Genomic DNA, 21,773 nt, shown 5'->3' on the forward strand with positions numbered 1-21,773 from the left:
AAGCTTGTTTCCCTGATCCACGTCAGGGAGAACTTCCCAAATTTCAGATCAAACTCGGATCCTGCCGGGACGCCAAGCTGGGCAGAAAAAAGGGCGATCAGGCTCTAGATCTATAACAGTGGTGGGAAGGACACTTTCATCACTAAAACAGATGCTTTTGTGGAAGCTGCGGATCAGTCTACGCCTGGAAAGAGGGCTGGCTTCTCTACATTTTCAGGGGTGTCTATCTGCTGACTAGGTAAGAATACAAAATACGTGTCATTTGCGGGAACCGGTACGAGGCCACCTGCGCTTGCGCGTAGCTGTCCTAAGGGCGAGCGGGAGTTCTCAGTGGGGCGGGGCAATGGAAGACGCGCCCCGCCCATTCGCCGTGGCTTTAACTCCTTCCCATCCCTCTTAACGAGCTTCTCCGTCTTTCCCTCTGACCTCGGAAAGAAGGGGGCGGGGCCTTTAGGGGCGGAAGTAGCGGTGCATTGTGGGCTCTCTTGGAGTGGTGGAATTGATCCTGAATGAAAGTGGCGCGCCGCCTCTGACGTTTCCCGGGTAGGAGCTGCTGGGATTCCGACCCCTGCCGGGATTCGGGTGCCTCGGACCCTCGGTACGGAGCCGACCGCGAGAAGGCGGCGGCGTTGGCGCGGCGAGCGTTGGTGGAGGGGGCGCCTCTGCGCGGCCCCGAGACATGGCTCATAACAAGATCCCACCACGGTGGCTGAACTGTCCGCGGCGCGGCCAGCCGGTGGCAGGTAACCCGGACGGGGGTGGTGTTCGAGTCCCGGCATACCCGTGGGCCCGTGGGTGGGCCGTGTGAGGGGCGCAGCTTTCGGGGGTTCCGTGCTTGTTAGTGGTATTTCAGGACCGAGATGTGCTCGGTCGGATGAAGCTTCGTGGTTGAGTGTTTGGGAAAGTGATTGGAGGGGGTGGGCCGGTGGGTGGGGGCACGTGTCACTCTCCAGGACGACTAAGTATTGTGAACGCGAAAGTAGAAAGGAGGTTTGGGTGGCAGGAGCTGGGGACCCAAGAACACAGCGGGCATTACTTTGAAGCTTAGAAGTTTGTGAACCTTCCAGGGTTCTCGGATGGGGAAGGGACAAGTGTCGGTCTTGAGATGGAGGGCTCAAGAGGAGAGGGAAGTTTCCCAGTGCTGAAATGGATCGACACTGACTGGAGTTTGGTTTTTAAAAATGATTTTGTTGTGAATTTTTGCGTCTTCATTGAGTTTGACACACAACAAACTTTAAAGTGCTGTTTGATAAATACCGCATACACAGACACACTTCCAGTGAAACACCCATGAAACCATCACTACAATCAAAACAGTGAACATAACCATCATCTCTCAAAGTTTCGACTGCCCCTTGTTATCCCTTCCTCCTCAGGCAATCTCTTACATGCTTTCTGTCATAGATTAGTTTGCATTTTCTATACTTTTTTTTTTAAATAAATGGAATCATATAGTGCGTACACTTGTTGGGGGGGAGGTCTCTGTACCCTTTTGCTCAGCATTGTAATTTTGAGATTTATCCAAGTTCTTGTATGTTTGTATGTGCATCCCTTTTTATTGCCGAGTAGTAGTACATTGTTAATGGATGCAGCACATTTGTTTATCCATACACTGGTTGATAGTCATTTGGGTTGTTTGCAGTTTTTGGCTATTACAAATAAACCTGCTATGAACATTCCCGTACAGTAATTTGTATGGACATATGCTTTCATTTCTCTTGTGTCATTTTCTAGGAGAGGAGAGGATCATATGGTAGGTGTATGTTTAACCTTTTAAAAAAATGCCTAACTCTTTTTAAAAGCCATAGCATTTTACGTTCCCACCGTTAATATCTGAGAGTTCTGTTTAGTTTATATTCTTTCCAAGGCTTGGTATGATCAGTCTTTTTAATTTTACCCGCCGTAATAGGTATTTAGTCATATTGTGGTTTGTGGTGTATGTGAGCTTCTTGGCAATTCACATATCTTCTGTGAGATGTCCAGATCTTGTACTGATTTTTTAATTGGGTTTTTATCTTATTGTTGAATTGTTAGACTTCTTTATATATTGTAAATACAAATCCTATCTTGGATATATGCTTTAATTTTTTTTTTCTCCCATCTGTGGCTTACTTTTTCATTTTCTTAACACTGTGTTTTTGAAGAGTGAACGATTTAAATTTGAACTACAACTTGCTTATTCTAGAAGGTATTTTGCAACAAAAATTAAAGGGTTTTGTAGTGAACTATGATTACATGTTATGTATATATTTATAGTATGTCTTACTAGTTATTTGAAATTGTTGAAAGAGTCCTTTTTTTAAAGATTTTTATTTTTTTAAATTTTTAAAAAAAATTTTAATTTTTAATTTTTTTATAAACATATAATGTATTATTAGCCCCAGGGGTACAGGTCTGTGAATCGCCAGGTTTACTCACTTCACAGCACTCACCACAGCACATACCCTCCTCAATGTCCATAACCCAACCTCCCTCTCCCTACCCCCCTCCCCCCCCGGCCACCCTCAGTTTGTTTTGTGACATTGAGAGTCTCTTATGGTTTGTCAAGATTTTTTTTTTTTTTAAATTCATTTAAAAGAGAGGGAGAGACAGAGCACAAGCAGGGGAAGAGGCAGAAGCAGACTCCCTGCTGAGCTGGGAGCCCGATGTGGGACTTGATCCCAGAACCTGGAGATCATGACCTGAGCTGAAGGCAGACGCTTAACTGAGCCACCCAGGTGCCCCAAGAGCCCTTTTTAAATTCAGGTTTCCTGATTCTCCTACTTTATCAGGTTTTTTTTTTTTTTTCCTCCACATTTTACATAAAATCCTTAGGAGAGCTATATCAATGATGGCTAAAAATAATACTGAAAGATAACCTAAGCAAGTCTTGGAGTGAGGAAATGTCTTTCTTTAATGAAAAATGAAAAAATTTTCTTCATGCTCTAATCATTTTTTAAAAAAGATTTATTAGAGAGAGAGAGAGCATACAAGCAAGGGGAGGGGCAGAGAATCTCAAGCAGCCTCTGACTCCCTCCTGAATGCAGAGCTTGGTGCAGGACTCGATCTCCCCATCCTGAGGTCATGACCTGAGCTGAAATTAAGAGGTGGTTGCTTAAGTGACTGTGCCACCTAGACACTCCTGCTCTAACCTTTTTTTTTTTTTTTAAGAGTTTATTTATTTGACAGAGAGAGAAATCACAACTAGGCAGACAGGCAGGCAGAGAGGCAGGCACAGAGAGGGGGAAGCAGACTCTCCGCTGAGCAGGGAGCCTGATGCGGGGCTCGATCCCAGGACTCTGAGATCATGACCTGAGCCAAAGGCAGAGGCTTAACCCACTGAGCCACCCAGGTGCCCCAACTCTAACCGTTTTTATATGCATTTTCACTTGTAATAAAAACAGTTGTTCTTGGTAATCATTGTACTTATTCAAATTAATTGATCACAGTTCTTTACGTTTTTCTTTGTAGGCCGTTTTGACTTTTCCCCCTTACCATCTCTAACTTTGTAGTGAATCCTTTCTTTATTACGTGTGGTTTTTTTCTATGGAGTTATGGAAAAGCCTCTAGATTTAGATCAGTGGCTTCTTTTTTTTTTTTTTTAAGATTTTATTTATTATTTATTTGTCAGGGAGAGAGAGAGAGAGAGAGAGAGAGAACGCCAGCACACAAGCAGGGAGAGCAGCAAGCTCCCGGCTGAACAAGGAGTCCGATGTGGAACTCCGTCCCAGGACACTGGGATCATGACCTGAGCTGAAGGCAGACACTAAACCAGCTGAGCCACCCAGGCATCCCAGATGTATGGTTTCTTTTCTAGCTTGGAGCATGTTTCCTGGATTCTTTCATTAGAATTATCTGCTACGCTGATTTGTGAGAAAAACAAGATCATAAAGTTCTTGCCGAAATGGTTATTTTTTTATTTGGAATTAGAAAAATTGTTTAAATATCAGAGTTCTAATATAATGTGCAGCCTGGCAGTGACAAAGATCAGAACACTGACTTACTTTAAATAGAACAAGTGTGGCACTGACTTGGGGTAGATAGCAGCAGGTAAGGTGCTGACTTCCAGGCAGCTTTATGCCTCTCTCAGAAATAGAGTTGTGTGCCTTTTTTTCTCCCTCCTCTGGGAATTAAGGGCCAGGAATAAAGCTTTTCCTTATTATTGTATTGGACTAATTTGGCTTCCCAAAATTAGACTCTTTAATTATTGTGGTTCAGTGAGATACTAAGCTCATCTATCAGATTAACTATGATTCTGGGCAGAACCCCAGGCCTCCTGACAATTGAGCTGGATTTACTAGTAATCAATATTGCTTTGGTTGTGATGCTTATTAGAAAGTACAGTGAACACAATGTACGATTCCTTTTTTTTTTTTTTTAAGATTTTATTTATTTATTTGACGACAGAGATTACAAGTAGGTGGAGAGGCAGGCAGAGAGAGAGAGAGAGAGAGAGAGAGAGGAGGAAGCAGGCTCCCTACTGAGCAGAGAGCCCAATGCGGGGCTCGATCCCAGGACCCTGCGATCATGACCTGAGCTGAAGGCAGAGGCTTTAACCCACTGAGCCACTCAGGCGCCCCACAATACGTGATTCTTGATAAGTTTCTGGAAATTACCCTTAAAGTTCTGTCTCTGCCTCTCCAAGGAGTGTTCATGCCACATTGTGTATTTTGGAAATGCATGTTAGCAATGTTTTATAGTAGGTGGAGCAAAAAATACTAGTTATATTCTTGCAAGCTTTAGTGAAAAATAAGGAATAATTCACATTCCACTTTCTACCTCCTATTTTCTTTCTTTTTTTTAAATATTTTTTTATTTATTTGACAGAGAGAGAGAGAGAGATCACAAGTAAGCAGAGAGGCAGGCAGAGAGAGAGGGGGAAGCAGGCTCCCTGCTGGGCAGAGAACCTGATGTGGGGATCGATCCCAGGGCCCTGAAATCATGACCTGAGCCAAAGGCAGAGGCTTAACTCAGTGAGCCACCCAGGTGCCCCTCTACCTCCTATTTGCTTTCTCTTATTTTTTTCTGGTTATAAAAGTAATCCATGCTTATTTTATAATTTCCTTAGTATTTGGCATATTTAGGAAAATGTGTTATGGCTGTTTACGTTTTCTCATTGTGAACATTAGGATATATCTCAGTAGTACTAGATGTTCATAATTTTCCTGAATCAGAAAGAAGATGGTACTAATTATATATATAATCTGTTCCACTATGAAGTTACTTCCTCTGATTAAATCAGACTTCCAGTGAAGGAGAGCTCCTGGAGATAGGGCCAAGCTTTATTTTTGAAAAATTCTTTTTTTCACCTTATGAGTGATAGATTTCAGGGGAACACTGAAAAAAGCAAAATTCTCATTTCTTAAAGGGAGATCATTCAACATAAAATTATCTTGTGCTTACTATGTTACTTGAAACTAACTGTAGGAGTGTAATATGAAACAGTTTTGTGATAAGGATGGTGACTTTGGAGTCATTTTACCTAGCAAATACTTGAGAGTCTACTTTGTGGTAGTCCTTAGGGCTAGGGAGATGATTTAGACATAGTTTATGGTGTCAGCCATCTGCTATGTGGTGAAATTTTTCTTTGGGAGCTTTGAGCTGTATAGGTTTAGGCGCAAAGAAGTCAGGTGGTTGAGTTTATTGAGGTCTGATTTTTTCTCAGGTTATGTGTGGCTGAGTGATGTGGAGGATCAGGGAGGTTAAGGGTATTTAGTGGGACTGACCGTGGTGATCAGCTGTGGACTCTAACATTGGATAAGGAAAGTGAAGCCTGGAGGAGCTGATGGAAAGAGAATTGGGCCTCTGAGACAACAGTGAGAAGGAGAGAGGGTCTAGTGGGAGAATCTTCTAACATGTATTATTTACTTAATTATTATGTTTCTTGTTTATGGTTTATCTTTCCCCAGTAGAGTATAAGCTCTATGAGGGCAGGGATTTTTTTTTTTTAAGTTTTTTTTATTTTTATTTGAGAGAGAGATAGTGAGAGATAGCACATAAGCAGAGAGGGAGAGGGAGAAGCAGACTCCCTGCTGAGCAGAGAGCCTGATGTGGGGCTCCTGGAGCCAAAGGCAGGCGCTTAACCAACTGAGCCATCCAGGTGCCCCTGAGGGCAGGGATTTTTATCTGTTTTTTTTTTTTTTTTTCTTTTCACTAATGCATTCCATGTGCCTAGAACAGTGCTTAGTACATAATAAGTACTCTTTAAATATTTACTAAATAAGCCAAATGTAGTATAATAATTAATGTGAGTTGATGGTAGAGGTGGTGAGAAGTGGTTGGATTCTAGATATGTTTTGAAGATAGATCTGAGAGGATTTGCTGATGGATTGAAAATGGGGTGTGAGATGCAGAAGAATGAAACTGGACCATTTCCTTACACCACACACAAAAATAGACTCAAAATGGATGAAAGACCTCAATGTGAGAAAGGAATCCATCAAAATCCTTTAGGAGAACACAGGCAGCAACCTCTTCGGCCTCAGCCTCAGCAACTTCTTCCTAGAAACATCGCCAAAGGCAAGGGAAGCAAGGGCAAAAATGGACTTTTGGGACTTCATCAAGATCAAAAGCTTTTGCACAACAAAGGAAACAGTCAACAAAACCGAAAGACAAATGACAGAATGGGAGAAGATATTTGCAAATGACATATCAGATAAAGGGCTAGTATCCAAAATACATAAAGAACTTATCAAACTCAACGCACAAAGAGTAATCCAATCAAGAAATGGGCAGAGGGGCACCTGGGTGGCTCAGTGGGTTAAGCCTCTGCCTTCGGCTCGGGTCATGATCTCAGGGTCCTGGGATCGAACCCCACATCGAGCCCCACATTGGGCTCTCTGCTCAGCAGGGAGCCTGCTTCCTCCTCTCTGTCTCTGCCTGCCTCTCTGCATGCTTGTGCTCTCTATCTGTCAAATAAATAAATAAAATCTTAAAAAAAAAAAAAGAAATGGGCAGAGAACATGAACAGACATTTCCGATGGCCAACAGACACATGAAAAAATGCTCAACATCACTCAGCATCAGGGAAATATGAATCAAAACCACAATGAGATACTGCCTTACACCAGTCAGAGTGGCTAAAATTAACAAGTCAGGAAACGACAGATGTTGGCGAGGATGCAGAGAAAGGGGAACCCTCCTACACTGTTGGTGAGAATGCAAGCTCGTGCAGCCACTCTGAAAAACAGCATGGAGGTTCCTCAAAAATCTGAAAATAGAGCTACCTTACGACCCAGCAATCGCACTACTGGGTATTTACCCTAAAGATACAAATGTAGTGATCCGAAGGGGATGTGCACCCAAATGTTTAGAGCAACAATGTCCAAACTTTGGAAAGAACCTAGATGTCCATCAACAGATGAATGAATAAAGAAGAAGTTGTATATATATACAATGGAATACTATGCAGCTATCAAAAGAAATGAAATCTTGCCATTTGCAATGATGTGGATGGAACTAGAGGGTATTATGCTGAGCGAAATAAGTCAATCAGAGAAAGACGGTTATTATATGATCTCCCTGATATGAGGAATTTGAGAGCCAGAGTCGAGGGTTTGGGGGGAGGGAAGGAAAAAATGAAACAAGATGGAATCGGGAGGGAGACAAACCATAAGAGACTCTTAATCTCACAAAACAAACTGAGGGTTGCTGGGGGGAGGGGAGGTGTGGAGAGGGTGGTTGGAATGTGGACATTGGGGAAGGTATGTGCTATGGTGAGTGCTGTGAAATGTGTAAGCTTGATGATTCACAGACCTGTACCCCTGGGGCAAATAATACATTATATGTTAATAAAAAATAATAAAAAAGAATTTCAGAAGTAAAAAAAAAAAAAGAAAATGGGGTATGAGAAAAAGATAGGGGTTAATGATAATGCCAAAGGGCTTGGCCTGAGCTACTGAAAAAATAGTGTTATAATTTGCTGAGATGAGGAAGACCATGAGAGGATCACCTTTTAAGTGCTTGAATGTTGAGAGTTCAGGTTTGGAGATCAGGTCTGAGACATCCGTTAGACATCAACTGCAGACTAAGTCATGTAGGCAGCTTGATATCCGAGCCTAGAGTTCAGGGAGAGGTTTGGACTGGATATGCACATTATGAGTCAGCAGCACATTCATGGCTTTTAAAGCTCTATGATGAGATGAGACACCAGGCGAGTGAGTGAATGTTGATAGGCAGTCCAAGGACAGAGCCCTGGGACAAAACATTGAAGGAAACATTGAAGGGTCAGGGAAATAAGGAGGAGCCCGTAAAGGAGATTGAGAAGTAGAGGTCAGAGAAATGGGATGAAAACCAAGGGGTTGTAGTAGCCAAAAAGCCAAGGAAAAAGTGATTTAAGAATTAAAAATTAAATTGAATTAAAAAGTGAACTTGAATTAAAAAGTGGGCAGTTCCTTGTCCAATGGAAAAAAGACAGTCTGTTCAACAAATGGTGTTGGGAAAATTGGACAGCCACATGCAGGAATATGAAATTGGACCATTACACCAATTTCACAAAATTACACCACACACAAAAATAGACTCAAAATGGATGAAGGACCTCAGCGTGAGAAAGGAATCCATCAAAATCCTTGAGGAGAACACAGGCAGCAACCTCTTTGACCTCAGCCGCAGCAACTTCTTCCTGGGAACATCGCCAAAGGCAAGGGAAGCAAGGGCAAAAATGAACTATTGGGATTTCATCAAGATCAAAAGCTTTTGCACAGCAAAGGAAACAGTTAACAAAACCAAAAGACAACTCACAGAATGGGAGAAGATATTTGCAAATGACATATCAGATAAAGGGCTAGTATCCAAAATCTATAAAGAGCTTAGCAAACTCAACACCCAAAGAACAAATAATCCAATCAAGAAATGGGCAGAGGACATGAACAGACATTTCTGCAAAGACATCCAGATGGCCAACAGACACATGAAAAAATGCTCCACATCACTCGGCATCAGGGGAATACAAATCAAAACCACAATGAGATACCACCTCACACCAGTCAGAATGGCTAAAATTAACAAGTCAAGAAATGATAGATGCTGGTGAGGATGCGGAGAGAGGGGGACCCTCCTACACTGTTGGTGGGAACGCAAGCTGGTGCAACCACTCTGGAAAACAGTGTGGAGGTTCCTCAAAAAACTGAAAATAGAGCTACCCTATGACCCAGCGATTGCACTGCTGGGTATATATCCTAAAGATACAAACGTGGTGCTCTGAAGGGGCACGTGCACCCAGATGTTTATAGCAGCAATGTCCACAATAGCCAAACTATGGAAAGAACCTAGATGTCCATCAACAGATGAATGGATAAAGAAGATGTGACACACACACACACACACACACACACACACACACACACACAGGAATACTATGCAGCCATGAAAAGAAATGAAATCTTGCCATTTGCGACGACGTGGATGGAACTAGAGGGTATTATGCTTAGCGAAATAAGTCAATCGGAGAAAGACAACTATCATATGATCTCCCTGATATGAGGAAGTGGAGATGTAATGTGGGGGGTTTGGGGGGTAGGAAAAGAATAAATGAAACAAGATGGGATTGGGAGGGAGACAAACCATAAGTGACTCTTAATCTCACAAAACAAACTGAGGGTTGCTACGGGGATTGGGGGTCAGGAGAAGGGGGTGGGGTTATGGACATTGGGGAGGGTATGTGCTATGGTGAGTGCTGTGAAGTGTGTAAACCTGGCGATTCACAGACCTGTACCCCTGGGGATAAAAACACATTATATGTTTATAAAAAAATAAAAAAAATAAAAAAATGGGAAATAAAAGATACACATAATCAGGGAAAAAAAAAGTGGGTAGTTCTTTGAGAACTGAGATTGTCTATTGGATTTAGCAATGTGGAGGTTATTGCTGATCTTGGGTGGTTTGGTACATAAAATGTAAAACTTTATTTTTTTAATGATTTTATTTATCTGAGAGAGAGAGAGAGGGATGCAGAGGGAGAGGGGGAGAAAGAGAAAGATCATGAGCTGGGGGAGTGATAGAGGGAGAAGCAGACTCCCTACTGAGCAGGGATCCTGATGTGGGACTCGATCCCAAGTCCCTGGGATCATGACCTGAGCTGAAGGGAGATGCTTAACTGACTGAGCCACCCAGGTGCCCAAAACATAAAACTTTAAAAAATTATTTTTTATGAAATTTAGGTTAAAGTCTCTGGGCAGATGTTAAGGTTTCACTCATGTTATTTTAGGTAGATATTTATTCCTACTGATATTATTGTGTTTTAAGATATAAGTCAGTTAAAATAGTTGATTTTAAAATTGATTATATAAGGTGACTCCTCCTGTGCTTAGATATGATTCAGGAAAAAAAGGGTCAAAAGGGTCAGTTAGTCTTGTTGAAATTATGATCACCAGTAGTGGTTTTAAGAGTGATTTTGATTAGCATGCTTCTCAGCATAGTCCCTGTCCTGGAGTGCAGGATAAAGTGCATAAGATGGAGAAGGTTCCAACCTCATAGTAGGGTAGTATAATTAGGAATTTTAAGGACTGATTTAATGCACTCCATTATCAGTTTTCTAGTATTATATCTTTTAAAGCTTTAAGGCAATAACTTTTTAATGTAGTAGTTTAAAACCTTAGTCCTTTTTTAAACTGTTAGCAAATTTTAAAAAATTTTAAAATTATTTTTACTTAAAAATTTTTTATTAATGAAGTATAGTTGATACACATGTTATCTTAGTTTCAGGTGTACAATGTAGTGATTTAACTGTTTTATAAATTATACAGTGCTCACTAGAATAAGTATAGTTACCATCTGTCACCATACAATGTTATTGCAATATTATTGACTCTATCCTATGCTGTACTTTTCATCTCTGTGACATACTTATTTCATAACTGGAAGTTTGTACCTCTTAATCCACTTTACCTATTTTGTTTATACCTGCTCCCCAACTTAAGGAGTTTTTTTGGAAGTTCCATTAACTGGTAGTTTTTCTTTTGCTATTCTTCTTCTTTTTTAATACTTATTTTTTTATTTTAGAGAGAGGGAGAGAGAGTGTGCATGCGTTCCCTGGGGAGGAGCAGAAAGGGAGAGAGAAGGAGAGGGAAAGAATCTCAAGCAGACTCCCTGCTGAGCTTGGAGCCCCATGCAGGTTTCGATCCTATGACTCCTGAGATCATGACCTGAGCTGAAACCAAGAGTTGGATGCTCAACTCACTGAGCCCCCCAGGAGCTCCTTTCTTTTGCTATTCTATTTGATTGTCAATTTCTGGAATTTATGTTGTCCTTAAAAAATTCTAAGGTGGTACCTTTTAAAAGTGTAGTTTAGATTGAGAATACTTCATGAACAGTTCCATTTAAAATGTTTTAAGAAAGTGATTTTGGGAATTGCTAATTATAGTTTCAATCTGGAACATTTTCTTTAATGAAAATTGTTACCCATCTTAATGTTGTTTAGGAAGATTCTTACCTCTGAAGACAATGTTAGGACCAAGATATGATAGTCAAGTTGCTGAAGAAAATCGGTTCCATCCCAGTATGCTCTCAAATTATCTAAAGAGTCTGAAGGTAAGAAACAAAACATTTTTGATATTGTTTTAGTATATTTTATTCCTCTCTTGTTCTTCAGCTGGCTTTAAAAAAGAAACTTACTATTTTGAAATAATTTATTGACTAAAAGGAAGTTGGAAAAATTGTGCATAGAATTCTGTGAACCCACCTCCCAGCTTTTCCCAATGGTGACATCTTATATAATTGTAGTACAATATCAAAGCGGGAAATTGACATTTGTACAGTACTTTTGAATTGATTACAGACCTTGTTTAGTTTTTACCAGTTTTTATATTCATTTGTGTGTATGTGTGTATAGTTCTCTGCAGTTGATCCAATGTATAGATTCGTGGTATTAGTTACGGAACTTTTTCATCTCCACAAAGGAACTCTCTCATGCTTCCCCCTTATAGTCAGATTCTACCCACCCCCCATTCCTGTACACTGGCACCTACTAATCTGTTTTCCATCTCTGTAGCTTTGCCATTTTGAGAATGTTATATAAATGGAATAAAACAGTATGTGGCCTTTTGGGATTGGCCTTTTTTAGTAAGCATAATGCCCTTGAGGTCCATCCAAGTTGTATGTTTCAACAAAAATTTGTTCCTTTTAATTGTCGAATATTATTCACTTGTTTAGATGTATCAGAGTTTATTAAACTCTTCTCCCCCTGAATGCTTAAATAACCATTTAACCAATTTGAGTTATTTGCAGTTGTGGGGTATTGTACACAAAGTTATTGAACATGCATGTACAGTTTCCATTTTTCTGGGATAAATATTTAGAGTATGATGGCTGTGTGCATAGCTAATTTTACAAGAAAGGGCCAAACTACTTTCCTAAATGAAACTTCATTATTTTTTATATTCTTCTGACATAATACTGATTAAATTAGCTTCTTAGGGCTCTTGTAACAAATTACCACAAACTGGGTGACTTAAAACAGACATTTATTCTCTCACAGTTCTGGACACTGGAAGTTCTAAATCAAGGTGCGGGAAAGGTTGATTCCTTTTGAAGGCTTGGAGGGAGAATCTTTTCCGTTCACTCTTTTCTGCTAGCTTCTGGTTAATGCCAGTGATCCTTGACATTCCTTGGCTTGTAGCTCTGTGGGTCATCACTCTTGTTGACATCTCCCTGTGTGTGTCTGTCCAAATTTCTGTTTATTAAGGGCTCCCTAACCCAGCGTGATCTCATCTTAACTTGATTATATTTATAAAGACCCTATAGTCCTATTTCCCAATAATATCACATTCACACGTACTAGGAGTTAGGACTAGAACATATTTTTTTAGGGAACATAATTCAACTTGTTACTCTTTGTACTCTTCTGTTTTAGTACATTCATCCAATATTACTACTCATTATGTGCAAGGGTTTCTATTATGGGATAGAAAAATTGTCACTTAGATTTTGAAAACCATATTTTGATATATGAGATTTGAAATATGAGATATTTGAGATTTACTCATCCCTTTTCTTGGTGTAGTTTTTTGAGTCTTTGTTTATATTTTTTTGTAAACTTTTAACTTTTATTTTCATTATCAATAATGACTTTGAAAGTCTTGGTTAACATTTAGAGAGCATTAAATATTTCCTGGTTGGTATGGTAAGAGTTTGGGCTTGGAAGCCACATCCTGGTTTTGATTTCCAGTTTGCCACTTATAGCTCTGTGGGCAAGTTACATAATCTCTTCCTGATTCAGTTTCCTCATCTGTAAATAAAATCAGTGCATATAAAGCTTACAGTATAGTGCTTGGCACAGAGCAATGCCTTTATTGAATCGCACAATAACTCCATGAGATAGATACTCTTATTATCCTTACTTCATGGGTTGGACTATTATCAAAAATAAATATGTATATGTAGTATGTGTATGTATATATGTGTATGCAGATACATTCACACACAAACACATTATCCATACAGACACACAATACACACGCATATACATACATACTTATATATGGGACTTCAGGCAGTTAAGTCATACAGTACAGTTTCTCCATTTCCTTGACTAAAGTGTTTCTATGTATTTAGAAAACTCGTATTTTCTTGTCCATCTCCACTTTTGATCCATATCTTATTTTGGATCCGGATACAAACAACATGGGTTCTAATTCTAACTCTCTGAGAGGCTGTATTAATGAGATCTAACTCTGTGTTTGACAATACATGTCTTCTGAAGGAATTAAGATCACTGCAGAAGCTGTGTGGGAAGAGAAGTAGGCCCAGGGGTGGCAGATTGTAGAAAATGTGTTAAGAAATACATTTCCTGTAAGAGCTCACGTGATGAGTAGACCTAGCTCTCATCCGCACTTAAACTAAGGAATCTGGAGAAATTAGTGGAACACATGTGGTAGCTAGTTAATATTTTGGAAACAAACAATTTTGTTAGTTTTGTCAGTTTTGTTGTACGTGAAATATAAATGTCTTTGCCGTTTTATCCCCCTCTAACAGTGGAGTCAAATCATTATGTAAGCCAGTCTCCTTCAGGCACATCCAACACTAGGTACTCAATAAAAGTGATAATAAAAGAGAGACAAATAACAATTTTAGAAGTGCAGATTGTTTCCCTTGTCATTCTTCCCAGAGAATATGTACTTCAGACTGGGGCAGAGGATGTATGAGTTAACTGTTCTTTTACATGGCTCAGTTCCAGTGTGCGTATCTTAGTGACACTCTCTTATTAGTCTGAATGTGATTCTGGTTGTTAAAGATTTTTTAAGCCACTTGGTCCCTGATCACAAGCCGACTACATTAGTTAATGCTCAAATTTTTGTTCCAATGCAGGAAGAAAAACTGGCTGAAAGACGGGATTAAATCTTCAATGAGATGCACAGTTATGGCCTTGTGTACTGTTCTTTACTGATGATTTAAGGGATTTATAAGAAAATTTTGACTGTACATACTTTTTGCCTTATATAATACTCACATTAGAATTTAACTGCCTAGCATGTGATGTAGTATAGCTGCTTGGAATGCTGGGTTGATGTGTGCCTGGGGGGTGGGGTGTATTTCACATACATGCTATTCTTGCTGTATCCTCTTGTCTAATGAATTATAGGTTGGGGGGGGACAGACTTAGAAAACTGCATCTATGTCTGCATTTTTAGGTAGACTTCTGTGATGTTGAAGTGGACTACGTTTTGCTTATGTTCTAGTTCTGTCATCGGTTTGAGGGTTAATTTATTTCATTTAGTGCCTTCTAAGTTCTAGTACCTTGAATAAGACTTGAGTAAGTGATGCTTTTGTTATCAGTAGTTCATTAGTAGAGTGAACATAAAATCTCCCTCAGTGTAGATGGATGAACTGGAGTATTGCCATTTAATCAGTTTGTTTTGGAACAAATTCAGTTACTAGTAAATCTGCTTTTCTCTCTCTTTTTTTCTCTCTCTCTTTTTTTTTAAGGTTAAAATGGGCTTGTTAGTGGATTTGACAAATACTTCGAGGTTCTATGACAGAAATGACATAGAAAAAGAAGGAATCAAATATATAAAACTTCAATGTAAAGGGTAAGTCATGTATTAAGATTTTTTAATATTGAAACCTTTTGGTGAAATTTGCAATTTCTTCTTAAAAAAAATGTTTCCATATTACTAGACATGGCGAGTGTCCTACAACTGAGAATACTGAGACATTCATTCGTCTCTGTGAGCGGTTTAATGAAAGAAACCCACCTGAACTTATAGGTATGTCTGGCTTTACTTTACCACTGTTTAAATGTTTTATTTTGTGTTTGGGTTTCCGTTCTCTTTTTAGCAAGTGAGGTGATATGAAGTTTTTTTTTTTTTTCTTTTTAAAGTAATCGCTAAGAAAAGTGATTAAAGTAATTAGAGTAATAGACCTAACTTTTGTGAACAATTAAATTTATTTTTGTAATTTTTATATTTTTCAAGATAAAGCCCTAATTGCCCCTTTTCAGGTATACCACTGGGAAACTTTACCTTAAACACTTCATGTTTTTTTTTTTATAATTTTGCATTTTATACCATATGTATTGTGAAACTTTTTTCACTCAGTATTATATTTCTGAGAGTGACCCATGGTGATGTATGTAACTGTGGTTCATTTTTTGCTATTATAGTATTCCATATAGTATATTCCATATAGTATTCCATATTCCATATTGTATTCATATCCGTATAGTACTATATTCCATATAGTATTCCATATTCCATATAGTATTCCATCACAAATACCCTCTAGTTTATCCATGATGGACAACTGTTTCAGGAGATATTTATTGATTGCTACTCCTTGCAAGGTGCAGGCTCTTGGAACACATCAGTGGAGAAAACAGAAAAAAAATCTCTGCTCTCCTGGAGCTTATATTTTAGTGTGGACTAGAAGCAGGGGGGAGGGGATGTGGGAGGAAGGCAGGCAATAAACAATAAATATACTAAATAGGTAAAATAAAAAAACCTGACAGTTACTTAAGATGACATTTTGCTTGTTTTCCATTTGTTTTTTTCTATTATAAACAGTGCTACTAGGACTGGTCTAGAATTTTTAAGATTTGAATTTTAGCTTTGATTCTTTGTTCTTTCTGATATTTATATTGACATATGCTTTGAATTGAGGACCTAATTTAAATGTTTTCTGTATAACCAACCATTTGTTTTAGCATAGCTTATTGAATAGTTTTTTCTTTTGTGATTTCTTCTTTAAGTTTTAAGCAGTTAATATTTTCCCTATTCAGAGAATTAACTGGAAAACTATTAGGAATAGTAAGAAAATTCAGGGGATATATTTGAACAAAGATAAATAAGAAAACATCAGCAACTTTCTTGTAAATAAACAGTATATAGGAAGTAAGAGGATGGTCTTATTAATCTTAATGATAATACTGGTTAACATATATGGAGCATTTCCTCTGTACTAGTCACTCTGTAAATCATTTTACATTCATTACCTCATTTCATTCTTACAACAATCCTCTTATGTAGACTTTATTGCTGCCCCCATTTTATGATGAGAAACTGAAGCTTGGAAAGGTTAAGTGACTTGCTCAACGTCATTCACACAGCTTGTAATGGTTAGAGTTTAGATCATATCCTAAGCAATCTTATTTGTAAGTTCACACTCTAAGCCACTTTTCTGTAACAGAAGTACAAGATACCAAGGAATAAAGTTTATTAAGAAGTATAAGAGGTCTTTTTGAAGGAAATATACTTGGATATTTAAAGATTTGAAGAAATGGGAGATATTTATTCCCAAATTAATTTCAAATTTTAGTGTAATTCTAAGCAAAACCGCAGTGAGACTTTGGAAGAGTTATTATGAAGTTAATTTATTTTATTTGTAAAATTTACTGCCTCCACATAGTTCAACATATATTGAACACGGAAAAAAATTGTTTGGCAAGTGAAACAGGTGATATTATCAGTAAGAAAATTTTGAAAAACAGAAATAATGAGAGGATTGTCCTTACCAGTTATTAAAGCATAGAGTATAGTAATGGAAACTACAGTAGTTTTCTGCTGATAGACGAGATTTTTTCCAAATCGTAGCAGGAAGTTCTGATTATTTAATAAACATTAGCCTACCATATAATAACATGTATTTTAGATGGATTAAATATTTTTAAAAGGACCCATAAGCGTATAGGAGAAAATATAGGTCAGTATTTATTTAATTCTGGAGTGAGCTAGGATATTTCAGTTACATTACCAAAGGCGGAATCCATAAATATTTCTTTAAGAGTATCCTGGACTGCTTGCATCAGAATGACCTGAGGAGGGGCACCTGGGTGGCTCAGTGGGTTAAGCCTCTGCCTTCGGCTCAGGTCATGATCCCAGGGTCCTGGGATCGAGCCCCACATCGGCTCTCTGCTCAGCAGGGAGCCTGCTTCCCTTCCTCTCTCTCCACCTGCCTATTTGCCTGCTTGTGATCTCTGTCTGTCAAATAAACAAATAAAATCTTTAAAAAAAAAAAAAAAAAAAAGAATGACCTGAGGATGCTTATTAGAAATGTTTGTTTTAGGGCCTCATCCTGGACCTACATAATCAAAAACTCCAGGGTTGAAGCTTAGAAATCCAATTTAAAAAAAAAAAAAAAAAAAAGGATCTTAGGTGACTTTTTACGCACACTTAAATTTGAGAGCGGCTATTAAAAATTAAAATGTGTTCTCTATCAGTGATAATTTTTCCTGCTGCTATTAATTAGTGCTTTTTCTTTGCCTGGGAGACATGATGGGAAACGATGAATGAAGAAATGAATGAATATAATCCTCATAACAACTGTATAGTATGGGGTGTTATCCCCCTTTTACAGATAAGAAAACTAAGTTTCAGAGAAATTAGTTTCCCCATGGTCACACATCTAATAAGTATTTAAGCCAGGTTTTCAATCCAGTTTCTGACTTCAAAGTTCAGATCTCTAAGTTGCTTCCTTGGGGTGTGGATTAACTCATGAAAATGTAAAAGAATTTCTGTACTATAAAACATAACAAACAGAGCAAAAGGATTTTTTGATAAATTTGGACAAATATATGAAGCAAATGACAGATTAAAAATGTATACAAAGAGGGGGACCTGGGTGGCTCAGTTGGTTAGCGTCTCTTGATTTTGGCTCAGGTCATAATCTTGGGGCTGTGAGATCGAGCCCTGCGTCTGGTTCAGCACTCAGCAAGGAGTCTACTTGTCTCTCTCCCTCCCCCTGCTTGCTCCCTTTTTCTCTCTCTTAAATCTATCAATAAATAAAATCATAAAAAATATATGTACAAAGAGATTTTATAATCCAACTGGCAAAATATGAAATACAGTGAAAATGCAACTTATAAAAAATATATAAGAAATATATAAAAAGTAAAATACAAATAACCAAGAAACATGAAAACAATTTTTTCATTTGTTAATTAGAGATGCAGTTAAAATACAGTTGTTACTTCCCCCTTCAAATTGGAAAGATTTAAAAAATTATAATGTCAAGGATTGGATATATTGGGTGCACTCATACATTGTTAATTAGAGTGTTAATTGGTACTACTTCTCTGGAGGGACAATATGGTGATATTTTTCAAGGTCTTCATAAGTGTTTATATACTTTGACTTATGAAGACTACATCTAAGAATTCATTTTAAGGAAGTAGAGATGGACATAAAGATTTATGGGAAAGGAATTTCAGCACAGCTTCACTTGTAATAAAAACTGGGAACAGTTTACATATCTGATAAAGCAGGTCATTTATAGAGTATGCAACTATATTTAACAGAAGAACAATAACAAAGGAATATATGCCATACAGTATTGTGATGTGTATGTGTGTATATATTTATACATTCACAAGAATATATGTAACAAGTACACATATATATGCATATAATTAGGTGTGCAGCCAGAAGATATGCAGCCTAAACTAGCATTGTGGCCTTTATTTGAGTGACAGCTATTTTCTTATTTGAGAGAAATCATTGTAGGGGTAGATGCTAAATAAATGTATTTGAAGAATTCAGAGGAGGGCAGTAAGTCTTAACATTCAGGAACAGATGTCATGATTTTAGAAAGATTAGCATTCCCAGGTTTAGGAAAAGAAGTTGACCCTTGTTATAAATTGTCCAGTTGTATTGTTGGAGTTATTTTTATATAGTTGACATATTTAAATCAGTTGCAGTCAACATTTATTCTTAATGTCCAAATTGCTCCAATTTGGAGCAGTGGGAGCAATGGGAGCCACTTCAAGTTGGTTTGATATCACCCATTAGTCTTTGATGGTTTCCTTGTTTTCTGGCACATGATGTTTTCCAGACCTGGGAATCAGTTATTTCTCTATGGAGATTGGTTCCTTTTAGTGGTTTCTATTTAGAAAATAATATTTAGAGATAACCTAGGTGTTAGAGACCATTCCATAATTAAACACATTAGCATTTCTGCAGTTAAACATATGAATATTCATTTATACTAAGTGGGAAAAATAGACTATAAATAAATGCCACGTTAGTTCAGGTCAGGTTTTGTCCTCAAATTATTTACCAAGAACCTTAATCTTTTTAGAGCATTTAAAAAAAATTATAATTACAAGTAAGAGATTATAGAACTATAGTGCATTTGTTTGCATGTGCCAAAGTAACTGTCTTGAGAATAAGAATTTTGTGGGGGCGGCTGGATGGCTCAGTGGGTTAAGCCTCTGCCTTCCACTCAGGTTATGGTCTCAGGGTCCTGGGATTAAGCCCTGCAGTGGGCTCTCTGCTTAGTGGGGAGCCTGCTTCCCCCCCTCTCTCTGCCTTCTTGTGATCTCTCTCTGTCAAATAAAATAAATAAATAAATAAACAAACAAATAAATGAAATAATAATAAATAATAAATAAATATAATAAAAATGATAAATAAATAAATATAAAATAAATAAATATAAAAATAATAAATAAAAATAAATAAAATATTTAAAAAAAAGAATTTTATGGACTGGAGAAATTAAAAAAAACTATGTTAAAAGAGAAACAACTGATTTCTTGGTAAATGATAGACTATATAATAGATATGTAACTGATGCCTCTAATTAATTTGGGTGTTATCAATTATAAATATTGTAACTGATTTGTGACTGTATTTTCATGAGTAGCATATGTTATTTTGGTAAGAAACTTTTTTTTGGTTTAATAAAAATATTTAAGATAACTTGGCATATAATAAGTTCTTAATAATTGTTAGTTTCCTTTTTCTGTTCTTATTTTTGTTCCTTTAGACCAGGGTGTTTCAACCTCAGCACTATTGACATTTTGGGCTGGATAATTCTTTATTTTGGAGGGTTCTCCTGTGCTTTGTAGTGTGTTTAACAGCATCCCTGGCCTCTACCCACTCGATGCTAGTGACACCCCACCAGTTGTGACAATTAAAAATGTCACCTGACATTGCCAGATGTCCTCTGGGAAGAAGCACTGATTTAGACTGATCAGATAAGTTTTTTTGATCCTAAAAAATAATTTATCTGACTAGTGAGATAAAGGATATGCTTCAACTAAGCTTTTATAAATCACCTCTTCCTAGTTTATATTTATATATCCAGGATGTATGCTTCTGTTGTTATAGTTCATCTTTCTCTCCTTTGCTGGGGGATTGTTTCTTCTCTCTTTCTCTTTCTCTCTCTTTTTTTTGGAAAGATTTTATTTTTAAGTAATCTCTACAGCCAACATGGGGCTTGAACTTACAACCCCAAGATCAAGAGTTGCATGCCCTACATACTAAGCCAGCTAGGTGCACACCCCTATTTCTTCATTTGATTTGATTTTTAAAGAATTGTGGTTTTCCCTTAATATATATATTAGTGTTAATATGTATATTAGTGTTAATATTTTTTGACATGTTGGGGGCAGCTGGGTGGCTTAGTCATTGAGTGTCTGCCTTTGGCTCAAGGTCATGATCTCAGGGTCCTGGGATCGAGCTCTGCATTGGGCTCCCTGCTCAGTGGGGAGCTGGCTTCTCCCTCTCTCACTCCCCCTTCTTGTGTTCCCTCTCTCGCTGTTCTCTCTCTCTCTCTCTCTCTCTCTGTCAAATAAATAAATAAATAAAATCTTTAAAAAATATTTTTTGACATGCTATATAAATTTTATTGTATTAGCTTACCTAGAAAATGAATTTTTCTAGGTAAATTTTCAAATTTGAATAAGAAGTTGATTTAAGATAGTTAATAGTGAGAAAAAAATAGTTAATAGTGAGCTAATCTTTAGATATAAACTCTGCTTTACTTGCCACTAGGTGGACCCATTCTCATAATGAACTGAGGAGAACTGAAAAATGTTCTTTTTTTTTTAAACCTTGAAGACCTGTTATATTAAATTGTAGTTAATGGATCTTTTTTTAACAGCCAATATATGATCTTCCATATTTTTCTGCAGAGATTTGCTTTCATGAAGTTTTTATAACTATATCTTAGTTTAAAACTCCAGTCATCTATTTGTGGTTTAAAGTATAAGACTAAAACTTTATGTATTTGTATAACAAGGAATATTAAAAGAGCTGTGGTACTTTCTTAATTTATGTTTTATCACATGACTTAATCACTTAATTAGCAATTATTCTTACACTTTCTATTCATAAAAATATCTTGCTAGAGTAAAAGTTAGAATGAAAAACAATAGTGGTTTAGGTGAGAAACATTTTTACCTTAGAATATTTGTTGCTTAAATTGGTCTGAAATATAAAGCAGAAGGAAAATTTACATGTTTGGTTTAGATTCATGTTGTGCAAAAACGTCTGTTTATAGCTAACTTTGTAATTTTTGAGTCCCCTTAAAAGCAATGGAGGTAGTGGAATTTATAGTTTCATTATTACAGTCGTTTATTT

General features: G+C 37.5%; 1 protein-coding gene across 3 annotated transcripts in view; it reads left to right on the top strand.

Annotated features, from left to right (window-relative positions):
• The first annotated feature begins 452 nt into the window (after positions 1–452).
• Positions 453–21,773, top strand: part of RNGTT (RNA guanylyltransferase and 5'-phosphatase) — a 328,397-nt gene continuing 307,076 nt past the window's right edge. For all 3 annotated transcript variants that reach the window (XM_080807179.1, XM_080807180.1, XM_080807181.1), the window contains exons 1-4: positions 453–743; positions 11,399–11,508; positions 14,902–15,005; positions 15,094–15,182. In XM_080807179.1, the coding sequence (XP_080663305.1) occupies positions 680–743; positions 11,399–11,508; positions 14,902–15,005; positions 15,094–15,182 (367 nt within the window). In that variant the 5' untranslated portion in view covers positions 453–679. The remainder of the gene's footprint in view (positions 744–11,398; positions 11,509–14,901; positions 15,006–15,093; positions 15,183–21,773) is intronic.

The sequence above is a fragment of the Martes martes genome, assembly GCF_963455335.1.
Source record: "Martes martes genome assembly, chromosome: 6".
NCBI classification, from domain to species: Eukaryota; Metazoa; Chordata; class Mammalia; order Carnivora; family Mustelidae; genus Martes; species Martes martes.